We start from the raw sequence: 22,876 nt of genomic DNA, 5'->3' as shown, positions 1-22,876 counted from the left end.
AAGAGCCAGAACGTGGAACAGAGTGATGGGCTTCCCAACCCTCAGAGCAACGTAAAGCGAGTGTTTCTGTGTAGGAGGCTGCCTTGTGGAGTGGGATATCTCTGGGCACTTACATGGAAGTTGGACTTGCTGACCCCACAAGTGCAGCAGAGTGCCTTTGGGCTGAGGCTCACTGGAATAAGGTATCTCTGGGCAATTAATTCAGGGAGCTGGGTTTGCTGAACCTTGGAGCTTATTTGAACTGAATGTCTTTGGGTTGAGGCTTACATCAGAGTGGTACATTCTTTAGGGGCATTTAACAGACTTAAAAGAAGTTTGGGTATGGTAAACAAACATCCTGTGCATTCTCACTAGCTTATAGCTTGGTAACTTCCTTAATAAACCCCTTTGTTTATATACAAAAAGTAATTGCTAAGTACCAATTATTTGTCAGCCATCCCTCCTGCACATCTGGTTTTAGTTAGGAAATTATCACAAGAGAATAATCCCTTATTTTACATCTAGGCTGATAGCTGAGGTTTCCTTCAGGCCACTGCAAGTAACTTCAATGAAGTAAAGGAAAAAGGTAATTTTCTTCTCACTTTTAAGTGAAAACATTTACAGTCTACCAAACAGTTATTAGAAATGCAAAGAAACACATTCCCTCAGTGAATTGATGTCTATGGAATGCGAATCATATCTCGAGCCAATATAAACTATGTAATGTGTTCCAAGAAAGGAAGTGTAACAGAGATACTTGGGCTGGAAGTGTGTCAGACTAACACCAATGCTCTTTATGCAAGCAGTCCAAGAAACTGAGGACAAGAGACTGCAATGAAAAAGAAAAGAAAGAAAAACAGAACTCAATTGCATGAAAACATGTTAACACTTTCCTCAGATCATTCAAATTTCACCATTGTTTATATGTGACATGTATCCACTGTGGCTCATGAGCCCAAGCCTAAAAAATATCATGAATGTCATTATTTCATTAATCATGCTGCTGCTGCTATAAACAAATTAAAGTGTATGCTAATACTTCCATTCTCATTTACAGCATTTTCGGGTAACAGAGCTTCTTAGTTAAAGCTTTGTTTTCCGGTTCCTTTCAAATTGCTAACTCTGGGACTTCATCCAGAAGTCTTTCCTTTTACTGATCTTTGCTTCGGAAGTTTGTATTCTTGCAGAGTAGTTTACCTAAACTCAAAACGAACTGATGACACCATTTAACTAAGGAGTCTCGTTTTTTCCCTAATGTTGTGAAAAACAGAGATATACAAGTGTACTGCCCTGAAAATTGTACGAATTTTCACTTAGCCTAAAAGGAAAGAACTTTTGTACATATGCATTGTCCCTAGGTCAGTTTGTGTGTGTATCTTTTCCTTTTCACAAAAAGAAAATTCTTCAATTAAACAATGTAAGCCACCTGGACAGACCCTGTACACTGCCAAATACAGTTCAAGCAAATTCATTTGAAGCCAGACCAGGAAAGGTGGCCACTGCTAAATCCTAAGAAACGCTCCTTCCCAATAGCCATAACTTCTAAATCTCTGCACAAACTCAAAGGTAGACTAACCTTGGAAACTTCTCACTTTAAGCCTTTCACAATGAGAAATATGCTTTCAAAAGACTAAGCAGTGTTATTATCAAGTTTGGAATCATTAAAAATTGAATATAAAAATGTTGATTTGATTTACAAAAGAGTTTAAGATGACTTCCTATGTGGAGAGTCTGTCTGAAGCTTAGATCAATCTGGGGAAGGTGCTCCCCATAACTTCCCGTGTCAGGGAAGCCCGACCACAGCATTTATCACACAGTGCAAGTACTCCTTGATTTACAGTGGGACTCCATTCCAACAACTCCGTTGTCAATCAGTCCTAAAGTAAGCCAAGTATTTTTTCAATTATCATTATTATTGCCTTTTATTAGTAGTATTTTTATAAATCCAATTTTTATTTATCTTTGGGGATTAAAGACATTACAGATAAGCTTGCAGGCATATTTTAACATTGTATGAAGTACTCTGTGGGTGGGGGGGGTATCAAAAATCTATGGATCTATGGAAAATTCAATTGAAAGATAATAGATTATCTTATAACTACTACTAATAAAACATATACACACATATATGTAGTCATTAATGTTATTATTCATGCCCTGAATACACTGTAAATCAGGTACTATCTGTTTCTAATCGTAATTTTAATAAAGGATGTCTTCTATATGTAGTATTTCTCTCTTATATGGAGCCTTGGTAAAAACAAAATTAATGTTATGTATGCTTCCAAAGCTGAATGCCACAAGTTGAATAAAAAATAATTTTCACTTTGTTGTACAGCAAGATGAATGTTGTTAATGTCACTGAATTCTACATGTAAAAACTGCTAAAGTGATGTGCTTTATACAATTGATGTATATATATGTATGGATTGTGATAAGAGTTGTATGAGTCCCTAATAAAATGCAAAAAAAGAAAAGAGGAGAAAAAAAAGAGAAAATGATTAGGGCAAAAAAACCGCTAAAGTGACCAAATGGTCAATTATTACTTAAAGAAAAGATGAGAAATTAGGACACAGGGGGACTAGACTATAAGAAATTATTCAAATAGAATGCATTTAAAGATAATTCTGAGTTGCATATTGCTCAAGTCTGATTTGAATTTGAATTGCATATTGTTAAACTTTCAATTCACTTAACAGGCTGTGTAGAAACTATCAAATGGTAACTTAATTTGCTGTATAAACTTTCACTAAGAACATAGCAATATTTTATTTTTAAGAAATAGTTTGATGTTTAACTACATATATATATTTAACCATGCACACATACACACACACACACATACACAGCTCCACTGTATTGTTAAAAACAAATCCAACTGCAGGCATATTTTCTACTCAGATAATATTTACCTATTGAATAGAGGGAGAGTCCCCAGGTAGTTCAAACAGGTAATGTGTCTAGCTAGTAATTAAAAGATTGGAAGTTGAAGTCCATCCAGAGACAGCTCAGAAGAAAGACTTGGTGGTCTATTTCCAAAATCAGCCACTGAAGTTGCTAGAAAGCACGGTTCCTCTTTGATACACAAAGGATCACTATAGATTAGAATCCATTACAAAGCAACTAGTTTTGAATGAACAGTGGGACTTTGAGTCATGGAAGTATGTACAAATTCATGGTAGCAGTCCACAGATACTGATCCAATGGAATCTTACATAAAGATGCTTTACTTTTAAACTGATTGGACTATCATAATACATAAATGAGATATCCAGGAACTTATTCATATGATTTTCAACCACAAGGAATTCTTCCCACCATAGTTCTGGTGGTATTTCCAGGATTAAGAACAAAGAAGACTATCTCCTGGGTGCTTCCTTCCTTTCTTTTTTCTTTTTTTAAACTTCTTTTCTTCTCTACCTTTGTTTCTTGTAAGAGCACTGAATCTCATTCCAAATGAAAGAAAAAAGTTGTTATATATATTTGTCATTGCTCATATTAATGAGAGATATACTTTACTGTTTAATGCTCAAGTGACTTCTCCACTTATTTCAGTAATAAAATGAATTTCACTAGTACAACTTTTCAGATTATTGATGCACTTTGGTCTCTATATTTGAGAAATAATGAAGAATAATAAACAACACATACTAGTTTCCCAAGACTCTAACAGTCACTTGGTAGGAATGTCTTTTAGTATGAGATAATAAATTAGAAGCTAAATTTTGTATAGAAATAATCTTTGCAAAAAGAAGTCTGCAACATCCGTATCTCATTAATCGCATTGGAAAAACTAGTATGCTCATCTTCTTATGTGAAAAGAAAAACTCTTCAAAATCAAATGGATTTTTTTTTAGATGAGGTAGTTCTTATAACAAGAGAAATGTTCCATAGCTTAAATTACTCTTTAGTCCTAACATTTTCCATATGTCTTCAGAAGTATTTATCTCCTTTAAGGTACCAAATATGATATACTGTACATGAAGCAGAATAATACATTAACTCCTTTTTAATTCTATAAACACTTATCCCCTCATAGAGGGGTTTAGGAGAGGAGATGGGTTAATTAGGGTGTGAGGTAGTACTGATGAAGAACACAGCTTTCCCCCAGATCCTGGATGCTTCCTCCCCCCAAATACCATGATCCGAATTCTACCTTGCAGGGCTGGATAGGACAGAGGCTGTACACTGGTGCATATGAGGGCTGGAAACACAGGGAATCTAGGGTGGATGATACCTTCAGGACCAAGGGTGTGAGGGGCGATGCTGGGAGAGTGGAGGGTGAGTGGGTTGGAAAGGGGGAACTGATTACAAGGATCCACATGTGACCTCTTCCCTGGGAGAGGGACAGCAGAGAAGGGGGGGAGGGGAGACTCCGGATAGGGCAAGATATGACAAAATAACGATGTATAAATTACCAAGGGCACATGAGGGAGGGGGGAGCGGGGAGGGAAGGAAAAAAAAAAGAGGACCTGATGCAAAGGGCTTAAGTGGAGAGCAAATGCTTTGAGAATGACTGGGGCAGGGAATGTATGGATGTGCTTTATACAATTGATGTATGTATATGTATATGTATGGATTGTGATGAGTTGTATAAGTCCCTAATAAAATGTAAAAAAAGAAAAGAGGAGAAAAAATGATTAGGGCAAAGAATGTACAGATGTGCTTTATACAATTGATGTATGTACATGTATGGACTAGGATAAGAGTTGTATGAGCCCCTAATAAATTGTTTTAAAAAAAAACAAAAAACTGATGTGTAGTCATTTTAAATGAGTCTTAATTTGATAATATGTTAAAACTATCTTCATTAGTGATGTTAGACTAAATAATTTACATTTTCATATAATTTTTTACAAATTTTTTTATCTTAAAAATACTAGATGAGGTCCTATCTTTTTCCATACTTACAGTTTTAAAGGTAAAGAATATTTTAAAATACCTTAAGCAATTATATTCTTTATCATTTGAAAATCATTTAGTAATTATATTCTAATTGTAACTATTTTAATCATAACATCAAACCAAATTTCAATATTTAGGGGAAAAGTAGTGCTTCAAAAATTAAAATTGTGCTATTCCTAAACTTCAGGTAAATCAGTGTATTAATTTCTGCTATAAGCCTCCTGTCAGAAGACTCACCAAAGTAAATTTAAGATCAGTATTCTTGTTTATATATTAAAACAATATTATTTTATAAATGAGGAAGCTAAATATCGGGGAATTTAGGCTGCAGACTCGAGATGCACAATTAGTAAGAAGCGATGCAGGGATTCAAATCAGGTCTCTGAAAGCCCCAGGCAAATTGGGTATTACGATGTGTGGTTAGGTGCCGTAGGGTCTCTCAGGCGCATGCGCGGTCCCTGTGTACAGCAGAATGAAGCACTGCCAGGGTCTGTAGAGTCTCACAACGGTTTTTACGTGGAACCCTTTTGTACAGCCACTGTGTCAATACATCTCATTAGTGGTCTTCCTTTTTGCTGAGCTTCTACTTTACCAAATATGAGGTTTTTTTCTAGGAACTGGTCTCTCTTGATTATATGTGCAAAGTACATGAGATGAAGTCTCACCACATTGGTTTCTACGGAGTATTTCAGCCTGTATTTCTTTTAAGACAGATTTGTTAATGATACTTTCAGTATTTTTCACCAGTACCATAATTCAAATGCATACATTCCTCTGTCATCTTCCTTATTTATTGTCTAGTTTTCATGTGCATATGAGGTGAGTAAAAATATCATGGCTTGGGTCAAGCACCTCTTAGTCCTATGTACCATCTTTTCTCTTTAACACTTTAAATAAATCTTGTGCAGGAGATCAACCCAAGTCAATACACCATTTGATCTCTTGGTCTGCTACCATGAGTAATGATTGTGGATCCAAGTAAAATGAAATAACTGATAACCTCAACATTTATCATGATGTTGCTTATTGGTCCACTTGAAAAAAAATTGTTTTCTTTAAGCTGAGGTATTGTCCATACTGATGGCTATAGTCTTTGATCGTCATCAGTCAGTGTTTCAAGTTCTTCTTGCTTGCAGAAAGAAGGGTTTTGTTATATGATTATTGCAAGTTGTTAATGATTATAAGCAAAGCTTATTATGCACTCAATTCCATTTATCCACTGGACAAGGACTGCTAGTTCTACTAGGCTCTCATGTAGAGGAAACAATACATAGTTCCTTGCCTCCAAGAAGAGATAACGAAAATAAATTCAGATAGAAAAGAAAGTCAATTACTACATGGCAGTGTGATAGAGACTGAATATATTCAAAGGGTTATAGGACATTCAGTCTGAAGATCTGGAGTCAAGACACAGGAGTCTTTGTAACAATGAAACAGCACTGAAGACAGAGGAGTAACAATGAAGACAGAAAAGTAATCGAAGAGGCCAGATCATAAAAATCCTTGAATGTTATGCTAAGAAGCTTGGATTTTACCATAGAGAAAGAGTCAGCTAGGCAATGATTTTATTCAAGAGTGTTAGTATGCCTTTCTGAAAAATCACTGTCCAACACTCACTGCCGTTGACTTGTAGTGTCCGTGTGAGTTTCTCAGACTGTAACTCTTTACTGGGGTAGAAAGGCTTCTCTTTCCCCCTAAAAGCAGCTGGTGGTTTGAACTTCTGACCTTGTTGTTAGCAGCCCAACTCACAGCCACTACACACACCACCAATGAGTATGTCTTTCTCACCAAACTCTCTCAACGAGAGTTCTTAAAGATGAATTCTATTGTCCAGGAGAGAAATAAGAAAGGTCCATCTTAAAACGTGGCACTGAGGACTGAGTAGAATAAAGATTCAATAGCTAAGAGGTAACATCCACAAGACTGGAAGTGAGACGTAAGGGAAAGAAATATTGAATACCTCGGGTATTTGGATTCAATGACAGCGGATGGTGTTGCCATTTGTGAACATTAGGAAATCTGCCTGACCAGGATGTGAGGCTGGGGAGCAAGTGAGTGACCGTAGCTGTAGGACATCTAAGACAAGTATCTAGTAGTGGAAATTATGAGTAATAAACTCAGAAAAAGAGGTGTTGGCTAGCGATATTAACTTGGCATCTCTTGGATTATAAATAAATAAGATGGGAAAAATAATATAGGAACCAGAATAAAACCTAAGAAATTTTACTAGGCAGAATGAATAAATGCAGCTTAGATGTGCTGATTCAGATGGAAATATATCAAAGAAAAATTTCCTACATGTCATCATGGAAAAAATTGAGCCAATGAATTCAAAGGACATAGAGAGAAATAAATGAGATAAGGGGGACAAGGTTATAGTGTTTACATTCTTGCAACCATGAGAGTTTAGAGCCAAGAACACAGCTGGAATTAAACGTCAATGGAGCACGAGGCCCAGCTGAGACTGAAATGTGCGGGCACACTTATAGAAACTTGTCCTCAACAATAATAGCATCTTAATTAAAAAGCGGAATCGTTGCACAGAAATAAAGTAAACATTACTTAGCAGTGGAGTACAAAATGGCTCCTCCTTGGAGGGAGAAGAGATTGGTTCAGGAAGGGTTTGTGCAATGAACAAAGTACAAAATCACGAAGGGTATGACTTCGGTTACAAGTAAAAAGAACTGGACTAGGTCTGTAATTTTTATATACATCAGACTTCTTTTGTACTTGCTTCTATGTTTGTATTACACAAAAATAACCCATGTGTTTGCTTATACACACCACCTCATCCACAGAGAGCCAGCATCATAGTACTAAGATTTTATAGAGTTACTCCTAAGTAAATTAGTTACTAATATTGGCAATTGATCTCCACTTGTCCAAACACCAGCTGGGTCATTCATGGTGAAGAGGTTTCAGCACAGCTTCCAGACTAAGAATAGACTGAAAAAAAAAGGTATAGGTTTTCCACTGCTGAGAGATTATGAACAACAGCAGAACAATGGCAAATACACACTGGAAAAGAGTCCTTCAGATTGGAAGTCACTCAAAATACAGCTGAGGAAGAGCTGTCTCCTCAAAGAAGAGCCCACCTTAGTCTACCTTAATGACATGAATTGAATAAAACTTTCCAGAAATTCCTTTGCTGGTGGGGCACAAGGCAAAAATGAAAAAAAAAAAGCTGTAAAAATAATTACTAATCATAATGTGGAATGTAAACACTATGAATCTAGGAAAATTTAAATCCATCATATGAAGATTGCTATTTTAGGCATTAGTGAGCTGAAATGGACAGGTATTAGACATTTTTTAGTCAATCATATGGTCTACTATGCCAGCAGTGAGAAACCCAGGACAAAAGGCACTGCATCCATTTATTGGGGATTGGGGAGGTTAAGGAGAACAGAGGAGCAAATATGAATAGAGGCTGGGTGGGAATGCATATACAACTCTTTGTAAATGTAACCGAACTAGGAAAATAAATGATATGTAAACTGTATCTCAACAAATCTACTGAAAAATAAGAACAACAAAAAAAACACTTCAAGATCTTTCTTGAAGTATAGTGCTATCTGTGATAGGATAATATTAATATAAGGAAGTTCAGTAAACACAACTATTGTTCAAATTTAAACACTAATCCCTAAAGCTAGTGATAAAGGAATTCTATCAACTTCTTCAATTTGAAATTGATCAAACAAGATTGGAACGCAAAATTGCCCATACTCACAGTCACCAGATAAGGGTTGTATAGTTATCTAAATCTTATCAATAAAAAGAGGAGCCCTGGATTAGGCTTTTAACTGTGTACCGCAAGGTCAGCAGTTCAAAACCACCACTTGCTCTGAGGGAGGAAGATGAAGCTTTCTACTTCTATAAAGAGTTACAGTCTTGAAAACTCAAAATGGCCCTTCTACTCTGTCCTGTGGGGTCGCTATGAGTCATCGTTGACTTGATGGCAGTGAACTTGGAGGTTTGGAGGACAGGACACAAAATTTGGAAACAAAGAGACTCAGTAGTTGGATAATATGCCCTTGGTGGTAGAAATTAAGCTAGAAATGAAATGATAAAATTTTGTATGACCAACAGTTTCTTCACTGTAACTTTTTTTTCCCCAATAATATAAATGGCAACTATAAATGTGGACTTTACCACATGAAATACACAGGATCTAGCTTTGTGCAGTGGCAATATCGGAGCCAGTGAGGTTTGTCCGAGGTGCGATTATTGCTAATAATAATATAAAAAAATACCCAGGATCCAAATTGACTATATCTGTGGGAAGAGAAAATGAAGTTCAATATCATCAGCAAAAACAAGGCTAGGGATTGACTGTAAGACAGACCATTGATTTTTTTAGATGCAAATTCAGATTGAACCTGAAAAAAAAACAACCTGTGGTACATACATACAATGAGTATTATGCATCCCTAAAAGGCAGTGATGAACACACCTCATGGGAAGAACTGGGGAGAAATTATGCTGAGCAAATTAAGGCAAGCACAAAAGGACAAATACAACATGAGTCCGCTGAGGTAAGCTTAAAAAAGCAAAAGGAGCATAGGGAAAAAGCTACTGTATACATACATTCCCGGGGTGAGGTCCAAGCAGTATGGCAGAGGCCAGACCAAATCCAGGGATACATATGGTGGCGAACTAAAAAGGAGGGAGGGAAGATATGGGCAACAGAAGAACAGGGCACTAACCTACTCAACGGGAGGCTGTTGTTTATAACTCTACAGGGAAAGAGGGACCAGACTTCAACCTGATGCTCCAAGAAGTGAATGCAACATAAGGGCATGAAGCAGGGAACAAATAGAGAGGTCTGAGGGGCCAGCCCCAATCCCAACTGCATGGACAGCCACCCCTCCTCCCAAGAAGAATTCACTTCAGAGGACAGCACTGATGCTACAGCTCAGGGAGCGAAACATGGCTGATAAGAGCACACAGGAGAAAATGATGGGGGAGGAAGAGTGTAGAGCACACATCCTGACCCACCAAGCGCTGAGGATGATATTCCTGCTCAGAGCAGCCAATGCACACAGAGGACCATAGGGCTGGCCCCACTATGAAACATAACATCCCTCACTGACCCACAGCACTACACAGGACAACATAGCAGACACAGTGCAGGAATTGTGTCCAATCTGACCCCACCACACCGAGGTGAAAAACTAAGGCCATGCAACAGAACAGCAAGAGGAGCAGAGCAACAAAGTCTCAGAGAATACCAAAAATACACTTTGGGGCCAGGACATGGCACCCTATCAGAATCAACCAGAAAAGATTCCTAAAGGTCAACAAACAGACCTTGAATTAACTACAAACTTTTCTCTTGTTTGTCTTTGGTTTGTTGCTGTTTTCTTTTATTGCTTTGTTTTGCTCTGCCTTGTTTTTGTGCATATTATTATCTCTGCATGTCTATCTATATAAGATTTCTGGGATAACAATCTGCAGGAGAAAACAATGAGACCGAAGGTTCCAGGGGAACATGGGAGAGGGAAAGGCTGGGGAAAGGAAGTGGGTGTTAACAAACCCAGGGACCAGAAAAACAATAAGGAATCTACAATCGGTGGCAAGGAGGTATAGGAGGTCTGGTAGGTCTTGATCAAAGGCAATGTACCTGAGAGAAATTAATGAAACCTGAATGCTGACCGAACATGATAGTGGGACAAGAGGAAAGTAAAAGGAAATAGAGGAAAGAACTAGGAGGCAAAGGGTATTTATAGAGGTCTAAATACAGGCATGTACATATTAAATATATATATGATGGGGAAGTAGATTTATGTACACATATTTATAGGTTTAGTATTAAGGAAGCAGGTAGATATTGGACCTCTACTCAAGTACTCCCTCAACGCAAGAACACTTTGTTCTATTAACTTGGTATTCCAGGATGATGCTCACCTTCCCGACACAATCACTGAAGACAAAGAGGGTACGGTACGTAAGCAAATGTGGTGAAGAAAGCTAATGGTGTCTGGGTATCAAAAGATATAGCATCTGGGGTCTTAAAGGCTTGAAGATAAATAAGTGGCCATCTAGCTGAGAAGCAACGAAGCCCACATGGAAAAGCACACCATCCTGTGTGATCACAAGATGTTGATAGGATCGGGTATCAGGCAGCAAAGACCCAAAACAAAAAATCATATCCTTGTGAATGAAGGGGAGTGTGGAGTGGAGACCCAACGCCCATCTGTGAGTAACTGAACATCCCCTTACAGAAGGGTCTCATGGAGGAGAGAAGCCAGTCAGGGTGCAGCGTAGCAATGATGAAACATACAAATTTCCTCTAGTTCTTTAATACTTCCTCCCTCCACTACCATGACTCCTATTCTACCTTACAAATCTGGCAAGACCAGAGCATGTGCACGAGTACAGGTAAGAGCTGGAAAATAGGGAATCCAGGACAGATAAACCCCTCAGGACCAATATTGAGAGTAGCCATACCAGTACGGTAAGGGGAAGATGGGGGGAGATAGGGTGAACTGATCACAATGATCTTCATATAACCAACCACCTCCCAGGGGGATGGACAAGAGAAAAGAGGGTAAAGGAAGGCATTGGTCAGTGTAAGACATGAAAAAAAAAAAAAGATAAATTATCAAGGGTTCATGAAGGAGGAAGGGTGGGGAAGGGAGGGGAAAAATGAGAAGCTGATACCAAGGGGTCAAGTGGAAAGAAAATGTTTTGAAAATGATGATGGTAACAAATGTACAAATGTGCTTGACACTTTGGATGTATGTATGGATTGTGATAAGAGCTGTAACAGCCCCCAATAAAAATGATTTTAAAAGAAACAAGGGGACTGAGACTTTGTTTCACATACTTTGGATATGTTGGCAAAATAGAACAGTTTTGGAAAAGGACATCATGCTTGGTAACGTAGCAGGTGAGAAAATAATTAGATGGACTGGCATAATGGTTGCAACAATGGTCTCCAACATAGCAATTGCAAGGATGGCACAGGACCACGCACTGCTTCATTCTGTTGTGAATAGGGTCTGTATGAATCAGAAAATACTCACGGGTACCTAACCCAAGAACAACAACAACCATAGTGAACCTACAGGACACAGTAGAATTATCCCAAATAGTTTCCAAGTCTGTAATCTTGAGTGAAGTAGACTGCCATTATCTTTTTTCCTTCAGAGCAGCTGGTGAGTGCTGATCATCCAGTTAGCTGACGAGCACTTACGCACAGTGTCACCAGCACTCTCCTATGACAACTAGGATGTAGAAAACACAAATCCATGCCCCAGTTCATGCTCACTACCTCTGTAAAGCTGAGTTGGACCTCATTTCAAAGGGAGAATGTTTTAGTCCACAAAGCAATACTCTTTTAGAAAAATATGCTACCTTCCCTTATTAAATATGCCATTCATTTAGCCACCAATCATGTTAAGTCTAGGATTAATTTTGTTAAAAGAGAAGAGTACTTGCTTACAAATAATAAACATAACTCAATAACTTTACTATTGATTTTAAGTAAATTATATAACTTAAAATCTATCATGCGTTTACTAATTTTTACTACAGTAAATATAAATACAGAATAAAATATACAGTATTGTGCTATAATTCACAATTCCACTTATGCCTTTAATGACAGAGTTAAAATGTATATTACATAACTACCTAGGTATAATCCAACATTTCTGAGGTACATAAAATAATTCTTAGACTATACTAAATATAGATTACTTTGTTCAAGAAAACTGATGAGAATAAACCTTTGGATTTTCAGCATTATACCTGAGAAGCATATGAGAAAGGAAAAGAAAAGTGAATTCTAAGCTCTCTCTTTCTGATCTACTGACTGAGAAAAAGAAGAGAACTTATGTCTCCGAGGAAATTATTTCTTCACAAGCTAAGCTGAAACTAACTTAGGAAAAGAGATGAAAATAAAGGAGAGATTAGTAGCACATTCAGAAAGTCAGACCTCATTGCCATCCAGTCAATTTGAACGTGAAGCAAACATAGCTAAGGTTTTCAATGCTTTGCAAATCTGTATGGGAACAGACAATTCTACCTTTTTTCCTCTGAGGTAACAGGTGCATTTGAACTCTGACCTGTGGTTAGCAGTCCAATGCTTACCTGGTGCTCTGAAAAACATAAAAACTAAAAACATAAAAACATAAACTAAAAACATAAAAACTAAAACAAAGCATTACCTCACATGAGAAAAGTGTATTTGTAAACCACTGAGATGAGAGAAATGTTGAATCTAAAACATTATATCCACAAAACAACTATGTAAACTGACATGTTTGTGGGATGGAGTGGAAATTCTATTGAGATGGGTCACCAAATTGCATGTTTTTAATCAAAGCTGTCACCATAAAGCTTTCAGAATTAGAAAGCAGCATTACTTGAGGTATGTGTGGATTTTTGAGCTATTTCAAATCCCTGGATTTGTTGATCTTGGAGACTCACAGAGGTAGTTCTACCCTTTACCTAGAGGGTCACTGTTGGCATCAACTTGATGGCAGTGAGTTTATTTGTTTTTTAGAATGCTGCTTTACAAAAATTTCCCCCAAACTTAAATCTATAGTGACATTAGAATTCAACTGGTTTACAAGAACACCCAGTGCAGGAATCTCACATATAATGTTTATGACCAATGGTTTTCTAAAACACTCAAATATACCCAATGATGAGGAATAAAGAAGCCTATTCCAATGTAGGATCCTAATCAGGACTGTAGATTAGGCATTGGGCTGCTAGCCCCAAGGCCGGTAACTGAAACCCACTAGGCTGTTTGGCAGAAAGGTGAGGTTATTTGCCTCCCAAACCTGCTGACTTAGAATGGAATCGATGGTAATGAGTAATGGTTATTCCAATGTCAGGTAGCTAAATTATAACAAAAACTTTCTTTACTTTGAAGTTAATTTTATATTTCTGCAATATATTCTATTCCATTTATTTCTACATCCCAAGGCTATACAATACAATTAATCACTTTCTTCTACACAAAAATATTTCAAATAATCGAAGACTTACCTATTTTTCTTTAAAAAAATTTTTTTAGGCTACACATTTCCCCTACTTTTTCTCATATAAGTTTTCCGTAATTGTCACTGAATGGCCATCCTTCTCGGACTATGCCCCGCTTTGCTAATATCTCTTTAAGCACATGGAATCCATACCTCAACGCAATGTTCAGCTGTGATCTGAGTAAGTGATGTCAGGTACTATAAAATCTATTGCCTCTCCTTAAAAATGGTTTTAATTAAAAATTCTCTATTTTTAATAATGAACAACCTCTAATCAACCTTAAAAAGAGGCTCTTTTTGAAGGAAAACCAAAAAAATCCAAAATATATTCTCATTTATACTACTACCTGAGAGAAAAGTTGGGCAATTTTATTTAATTCTCCATATGCTATGCGTATACTGAAATCAAAATACCTAGGTATACCACACAGATTGTAGCAAAGTTATTTTTGGATCCTAAACTTAATTTCCATTCAAGTTCTCCATATGTAAAGTCTCTCGATAAAAATGGAGACTTGATGAACTGTTATTTTATACTTATGGCCTTTTACAGTAGGAGACACGTTTCACTGACTTGCTTTCTGAAAAAGATTTATATGTCTTAGCATACATTTAGGCAACCTTTGAATTTTGATGTGAAGAACTGATGTTTAGATCATGTCTACATTTTTCCATCCCCCAATTTTTCCTATTTAAGGAATGCTGAGGAAATGTTTGGAATTTTTAATCAATTTTAAGAATACACTGAATTTCCAGTACTGAAAACATAGTATACTTCATTTTTATTTAGCATAAATCACATGTCTTCATAAAAATAACACTATTCTACTGATAAAAGTCAATTCTAATAAGCTTCTCTGCAACTAACTTTTTAAAAATTCATCTGAGATAACTAGTAGATACACAGTAGTGCAGACATTCCATCTGACATGTATCATATGTACAAAAAAGCTTACACTCTGGTTCTTTTCTTATATTTAAAAGAAAATGCTGGTACAAATATTAAGCCTATTTCATTAGAAATTAGATAAATGAAATAGAATATTTTATAATAATTATAAATCAAAATGAAAGATTACTAGAAAGATTACTAGAGTTAAATGGTAAAAAGTTTATTAATATCTAACATTAAAATGATCACTTTTCTAGAAGCATTATAAGACTAGCTGCTCTCCACCCCTACTGAAGGGTTGTGGGGAGGAGATGAGCCAGTCAGGGTACAGGGAAGCAATGATGAAACATATAACTTTCCTCTAGTTCTTAAATACTTTCTCAACCCCCCCCCCCCCAATATCATGATCCCAATTCTACCTTACAAATCTGGCTAGACCAGAAGATGTACATAGGTACAGATAGCAACTGGAAACACAGGGAATCCAGGACAAATGACTCCTTCATGACCAGTGGTGAGAGTGGTGATGCCTGGAGGGTGGAGAGAATGTGGGGTAGAAAGGGAGAACTGATTACAAGAATCTACGTACAGCCTCCTCCTTGGGGGATGGGCAGCAGAGAAGAAGGCGGGTGGGGGTAGAAGTCAGACAGTGTAACATATGACAAAATAATATTTTATGAATGATGAAGGGTTCATGAGGTAGGGGGTGGTGGGGAAGGAGGGGGGAAATGAGCAGCAGATATTAAGGGCTCAAGTAGAAGGCAAATGTTCTGAGAATGATGATGGCAACAATGTACATATATGCTTGACACAATGGATGTATGTATGGATTGTGACAAGAATTGTATGAGCCCCCAATAAAATGATTTTTAAAAATTAAACTGAAAAAAAAAAAGATAAGCTGCTCTCCCAACATCAATTGTTTGGTACTTAGAGAATTTCTATATATGTCAAAAATTATGATGCAGTAAAAAAAAAATGACAAACTAAACCAAAGCTATGAAGCAAAAATATCCCCTGGTTCTCAAAAATCACCTGAATAATTTTTAAAAATCCTAAAGTGTTTTGAGGATTTGACAAAATCAAATTAGTGATACACTATATAAACACGAGTAGTTATAAGGACCATCAGTTTTTAAAGTTATATTGTCCATATTAAACAAAAATTCCTTCTCACAGATGGTCTTCAGAGTAAACCCAATTTCTTTCACATCTATTAATAATGAGAATTGATTTATTAAAATAATATATTTAAATAGTAGGAAAAATAAGCAGTTGGTCTGAGATCTAAAAGGTCAGCAGTTCAAAACCAACAGCCTCTTTGGGAGAAAGACTGGGCTTTGTATTCCTATAAACAGTTACAGTCTTGAAACTCAAATGGACAATTCCACATAGCCCTACAGGTTAAGTATGAGTTGGTATAGACTCACTGGCAGGGAGTTTGGAGAGATTAATTCTTGGCCATTTTCTATTTGAGTGGAAAAATAGAGTGATATTAAGTTTCTCTTTCCTTGAATTAACAAATAATACATATTAATGGATGAGTAAATGAGGATGTCATAAACGTTTAGAGTTTCAGAAATCCTAAGGAGTAGTTCTACTCTGTCCTATAAGGTCTCAGTGAGTTGAAATTGACTCGATGGCAAAGGGCCCGATTTTTGTTAACCAGGTGCTAAGGCTGAATAGCATGGGAAATACAAGAACAATTTTAAAAATACAATCTTTTTCTCTCTAGAAGTTTGCAATCTAGTTGAGGATAAACGAATAGTAAAATACCAACAGAACAGATAGAGAATATTATATAGATCATTTGAAATATCAAAAACAGGAATGAATTATTGCCATATGCATGGTAAAATAATATATGGCTAATAAGAACACAAAGAAAAGCCAGATTATTCTTGGAAAATGCAGGATGAAATATAGTAGGTTGAAATGATTCTCCCCAATTATGTAACCCAGCTTTATTTGCCATCCATATAGACCAGCATTATCAATTTGTGCAAAGCGATCCTTTAAAAAGAGTTTCACACAACACCAGTAATTTAAGTAAAATAACAGAAAGCTTACTTTCTGCAAGAATACAAAAGAATAGTCTTAGCTTCCAAAAACTCAAAATATAATGTAAAATTACAGTTATAAGCTTATAGTTATAAGCATAGTCTAACTAACAACTTTGAAAATTCTGCAAAAAAACAAAATGTTATGGGCACTTTGGAACAAGATAAGACCAACAGAAGCCTATAAGACTAACAGAACCCTTAAAAATAATTATCCACAACATCTTAAAAAACTCACACAAAAATTTCTATGTCAAAAAGATAAGAAGTCACACACAAAACTAATAAATGACCATTCCAACATCATCTCTTGGGTAAAAATATTGGGGAGTTGAATTGCTCAAGGAAGAGTCTATATTAGCTATTTAGCCAGATCCTAATGCCATATTCAAAATGATAAAAAGAATTATATGTAGAAAGTAATATATCACTAAATTATACATTTAAAAGTATAAGAGCAGGAGACATATTTGTTTGCAACTTCATTAAGCTCAGTACTTAAAATATTATTAGCCTTAACTTTAATATGTTCCTAGTTACTACTACCAAATTCACACAAAGTAAATATAAGAGGATTAACACTCCTGTTCACCTTCTGAATGTCTTAAAATGTCTACTGTTGCAATAGGAAAAGTTTAAATGATATTTGTAAGTTTAGGTTTTTATGCTTGTTTTTTAAAGAAATATTCTATATGCTACTACCTAAAGCTCCATCATCCCTCAAAGGCATCGGCAAATTAATTTTTCTGATTAAATGTGACATGTGAATTTATTTCATATAACACAATTTAGATACAGGTTCTTTATCTTACAATTATGTAAAACGTCATGAGTATTACTCTGTCAAAAAACTTCAAATCACCAAAAGTTTAACAAAATATATAAATTAAAAAATCATGGCAGGACATTATAAAGAAGGGATGATACAGAAATAACTTTAGAAATGTTACTTTTCCTGCTAATTAAAGTATTCCTCTACTTAATTTCAAATATTGCTAAAAATTTGAAAGAATTATAAGTCAATACCACCACCTACATAAAAGGTTTGTGAGTTTAATGCTCTCCCATAAACTTTCTAATCCTCCTCCATCTTTCATCTCTCACTCCTCAGCTACATATCTACCATTCTATTTATCTGTTAGTTTGAGGAAATACATTATTGTTAGTTTAATCAAATACATTATTTCTTCTGTAGAAAAATAAATAATGGGAAGGAAGTGGTGTTAACAAACCCAGGGACAAAGGCACAACAAGTGATCCAAAATCAGTGGAAAGGAGGGTGTAACAGGCCTGGGAGGGCTTGATCAAGGGCAGTATAACCAAGAGGAAGTACTGAAACTCTAATGAAGGATGAGCATGACAGTGGGACAAGAGGAAAGTAAAAGGAAACAGAGGAAAGAACTAGGAGGCAAAGGACATTTACAGAGGTCGAAATACAGGCATGTACATATGTAAATATATTTATATATGAGGTTGGGGAAATAGATCCATGTGCATATATTTATAGGTTTAATATTAAGGTAAGAGATGGACATTGGGCCTCTACTCAAGTACTCCCTCAACTCAAGAATATTTGGTTATATTAACCTGGTATTCCATGATGCTCACCTTCCCAAAACGAATCACTGAAGACAAAGTGGTGCATAAGTAAATGTGGTGAAGAAAGCTGATGGTGCCCAGCTATCAAAAGACAGCGTCTGGGGTCTTAAAGGCTTGAAGATAAATAATAAGTGCCCATCTAGCTGAGAAGCAACAAAGCCCACATGAAAGAGGCACACCAACTTAAGTGATCATGAGGTGTCAATGGGATCATGTATCAGGTATCAAAGAACAATAAATCATATCACTGTGAATGAAGGGGAGTGCGGAGTGGAGACCCAAAGCCAGTCTGTAAGCAACTGGACATCCCCTTGCAGAAGGGTCGCTGGGAGGAGACGAGCCAGTCAAGGTGCAGGGTAGCAACGATGAAACAAACAACTTTCCTCTAGTTCTTTAATGCTTCCTCCCCTCACACACTATCATGATCTCAATTCTACCACACAAAACCAGCTAAACCAGAGGATGTACACTGGTACAGATAGGAACTGGAAAATCAGGGAATCCAGGACAGATGAACTCCTCAGGACCAGTGGTAAGAGTGGCCATACCAAGAGGGTGGAGGGAAGGTGGAGTAGAAAGGGGAAACAAATCACAAGGATCTACATATAACCCTCTCCCTAGGGAACAGACAACAGAAAAGTGAGTGAAGGGTGATGTTGGATAGTGTAAGATATGACAATATAATAATAATTTAGAAATTATCAAGGGTTCATGAGGGAGGGGGTGTGGGGGGAAAGGAAAATGAGGAGCTGATACCAAGGGCTCGAGTGGAAAGCAAATGTTTTGAGAATGATGATGACAACAAATGTACAAATGTGCTTGACACAATGGATGTATGTATGGAATGTGGTAAGAGTTGTATGAGCCCCCAATAAAATGATTTTTAAAAAAGAAAGAATAATGATGGCAACATATGTACAAATATGCTTGATACAATTGATGTATGGGTTGTTTAAGAGTTGTAAGAGCCCCCAATAAAATGATCTTTTAATTAAAATAAATAAAAAAAACAAAGTATGATAGGCATAATCAAAATTCTTCAATAAATTCAGTTCTGGTTTCACCACCAAATGGGTTCAGGTTAGGTCACATTTAGTCTCCAATGAGATTATATAACTCTTTTGCTTTTTATGGGTTGGGGGTTAGTTTGTTGTTGTTTTTTAATTTTAAAAAAGATGATAGGCTGTTGTATTATTCCTGTTTGCAGAGGAGAAAACTGATGTACAGCAAGGGTTAGGTCAGTAAGTAGCATCGATGCCAGAGCCCGTACTCTGAAATACTACTCTAGGGAGCTGGAAGTTCAACAGGAAATCTTTATAACTTCCTCTGGCTCTATCTACTCTGACCTCCTTTCCCTTCTTCCACTGTTACCCTCCATCGTCTCTCATCCCTAACTCTGCTCCCCTACCCTCCATCGTCTCTCATCCCTAACTCTGCTCCCCGATTCTTCTCGCGCTTGTTTACACTTTATTCTTAATACAGTCACCAGAGTGCTCTTTCAACAAAGCATACTAACTAGTCAGATCAAGCCATGCCATTGCTTGAAACCATAAAGAAATTCCCATTGAACAATAGAAGTCAAAGTTCTTTATAATAGTCTCTAGGAAAGGAAGGGATCTGACTTACCTTCGCAACCTCATCCACCACTCTCCTCCGCTCTCACTCTACAGCCGCCACACTGACACGTTTCCCTGAGGCCTGAGCACTAGCTTTTCCTTCTGGCCGGCACCTTCCCCTCCTCTCTACATGGCACCTCCTTACTCCTTCACTCTCATCTTCTCTCCACATGGCACCTCCTTACTCCTTCACTCTCATCTTCTCCTCTCTACATGGCACCTCCTTACTCCTTCACTCTCATCTTCTCCTCTCTACATGGCACCTCCTTACTCCTTCACTCTCATCTTCTCCTCTCTACATGGCACCTCCTTACTCCTTCACTCTCATCTTCTCCTCTCTACATGGTACCTCCTTACTCCTTCACTCTCATCTTCTCCGAACTTGCTGCCACTCCCAGTCCTCCTTTCCTGCTTACCTTCCTCCATAACACATTACCTTCATACAGATCATGCACGTACTTTTAAAATGTATACATAATAATGGTAATAACATTCAGTGGATTTCATTATATTATATTGCATTCTTTTCTTTCCATGTAAATAATAAGTTCATTGTCCACAAAGGAAAAAAATCACAGTGTCTTAGAATTAGTTTCCTTAAATCTTAAATGTACAGAGGAAATACTCTATTTAAACAACATTTAGTATTAGTTTCAATTAGTTTGATTGCTCCAACCTTGAATTTCATTTGGCAATTTGTCTTCAATTAGCCCAAAACTCTTACTAAAATAGAATATTTTTTAAAATTCTTTTTATTATAAATTAGGCAATGATGGTTTACAGAGCAGATCATGTTTTACATTCAAACATTCATAGAAATTTCGTTTGGGAATCATCCATTGCAATCCCTACCATATACTTATCCCATTTCCTCCCTATGTTTCCTGTGTCCATTCCTCCTTAGTTCTTAACCTTCTGAACTTTGCCCTTGGGTAAATTCTGCTCCTTTGATCTTAAATGGCAGATTATTGCTGTTACTATTTATCTATTTATTTTCCCCAATAGATTTTCTGGAATATAAACCACATATCATAAATTTGAGTAGTTCAATCACAGATTATTATTTTTAAATAGTTTTATTGGCATATAATTCAAAAATCAAACAATTCAATAGTTCAAGTGCATTAATAGAAGTTGTGCAATCATCAGCACCAGCAATTTTAAAACATTATCTTAACATTAAGTTTTATTTAAAATAAAAGTTTACATACCTTGGTTTCCGAAATGCTAAACTATATTGTTGGCAAGCCAGACCAACAGTTGGAGTGTAAACAATTGGCATGAACTTGTCAATGTCAGACATCAGCACTTTGTAAAAGAGCTTTTCGTTTCTATCTTGAAGATCCATTAAGAGAAGATATCTGTGGAAATTGCATATAATTAGACCTAAAATTCAACAAAGTCACGAAATAGCTGCTTGAAAATCTAATTAAACATTTTCAAACAAGTAGAACACACTTTAGGCAGCATTGAAAGCATCTGATAAAAAAGAAAGAAAAAACTTTAGAAATAAATTAAACATTACAAAGAATGAAGAATCATAAACTGAGTCAGTGATTCTCAAAAGTTAAAATTATTGCTAAAATAGCAGTAGTAATACTTGAAAAGACTATCCTTTTTAATAAAAAAAGACACTGAAGGTAACACTATAAATACAGTTTTTGCATTACTAAATTTTCAGGAGTATTTCATCCTTTAATTTTTATGCTGAATGATACAATGGTAAATGCAAATGAAAACAGAAAAACATATACATATATAAGACTATATAGCCTCTCCCCCCCGAAAAAATTTATTTTAGAGGATTCCACTGAAGCTGAAGCTAGGGGAGAGGGGCATGTCTGATCACAGCACATGGGAGCAAATGAATGGGGAGGAAGAGAGAGTAGAGCACGTCCTGGCCCACTAGGCTTGGAGGACGATATCGCTGCTCTGAACAGCCAATGCACAAAATGGACCATATGGCTGATCCCACTATGAGACATGCTGTCCCTTGGTGGCCCAGGGCCCTAAAGGGAAAGGCACTGGAGACTCAGTGTCCGGACTGGCCCGGACCGACACTGCAACACTGAGGCAAAACACTAAAGACTTGCGGCAGAGCAACCAGGTGGGCAGAGCAGGGAGCTCCCGAGGGAGTACAAAGGATAGACTCTGGGGCCAGAGCATGGCACCCCATCGGACCTGACTGGAGGACACGTCTAGAGTCCAAAAATCAGATGTTGACCTATTTACAGGTTTTTATTTCTTTTAAAAATATTTTCCTTTTAATTAATTTATTCTTTTATGGGTCGTTGGTTTTCTTCTTTGTTGTCATTGCTATGTTCTCATTCGCCGCCTGTCTTGCTATGCCTTGCTTTTTGGTGCGTATTATTTTCTCTACAGATCTATATAGATAAAATAGGCTCGATGAACAGTCTGGAGGAGAAAACAACGGGACCAATGGCTTGGGGGAAGGGGAGATGGGGGTAAGGAGGTGGTGCTGACCAACCAAGGGACAGGGGAGCAACAAGTGATCCAAAATCAGTGGCAAGAAGGGTGTGAAAGGCCTGGTAGGGATTCAGCAAGGACAATATAACCGAGAGAAAATACTAAAAGGGTTGAGCCTGAGAGTGGGACAAGAGGAAAGTAAAAGGAAACAGAGGAAAGAACTGGGTGACAAAGGGCATTTATAGAGGCCTAAATACAGGCATGTACATATGTAAATATATTTATACAGGATGGTGGGGAAATAGATCTACATACATATATTTATAGGTTTAGTATTAAGGCAGCAGATGGACATTGGACCTCCACTCAAGTACTTACTCAATGTAAGAACACTTTGTT

At 36.9% G+C, this 22,876-nt stretch overlaps 1 protein-coding gene and 1 pseudogene across 2 annotated transcripts in view; one reads left to right on the top strand and one right to left on the bottom strand.

Moving 5' to 3' along the window:
- The window catches only part of ME1 (malic enzyme 1), a 178,169-nt gene that overhangs the window by 121,163 nt on the left and 34,130 nt on the right, over positions 1-22,876 (bottom strand). For both annotated transcript variants that reach the window (XM_075554825.1, XM_075554826.1), the window contains exon 3: positions 21,262-21,411. In XM_075554825.1, the coding sequence (XP_075410940.1) occupies positions 21,262-21,411 (150 nt within the window). The remainder of the gene's footprint in view (positions 1-21,261; positions 21,412-22,876) is intronic.
- On the top strand, positions 9,061-9,173 carry LOC142453910 (U4 spliceosomal RNA; annotated as a pseudogene).

This window comes from Tenrec ecaudatus, chromosome 7 (genome assembly GCF_050624435.1).
Source record: "Tenrec ecaudatus isolate mTenEca1 chromosome 7, mTenEca1.hap1, whole genome shotgun sequence".
NCBI classification, from domain to species: Eukaryota; Metazoa; Chordata; class Mammalia; order Afrosoricida; family Tenrecidae; genus Tenrec; species Tenrec ecaudatus.
The sequence above is the reverse complement of the archived record's forward strand: the minus strand, read 5'-3'. Positions and strand labels throughout refer to the sequence as shown.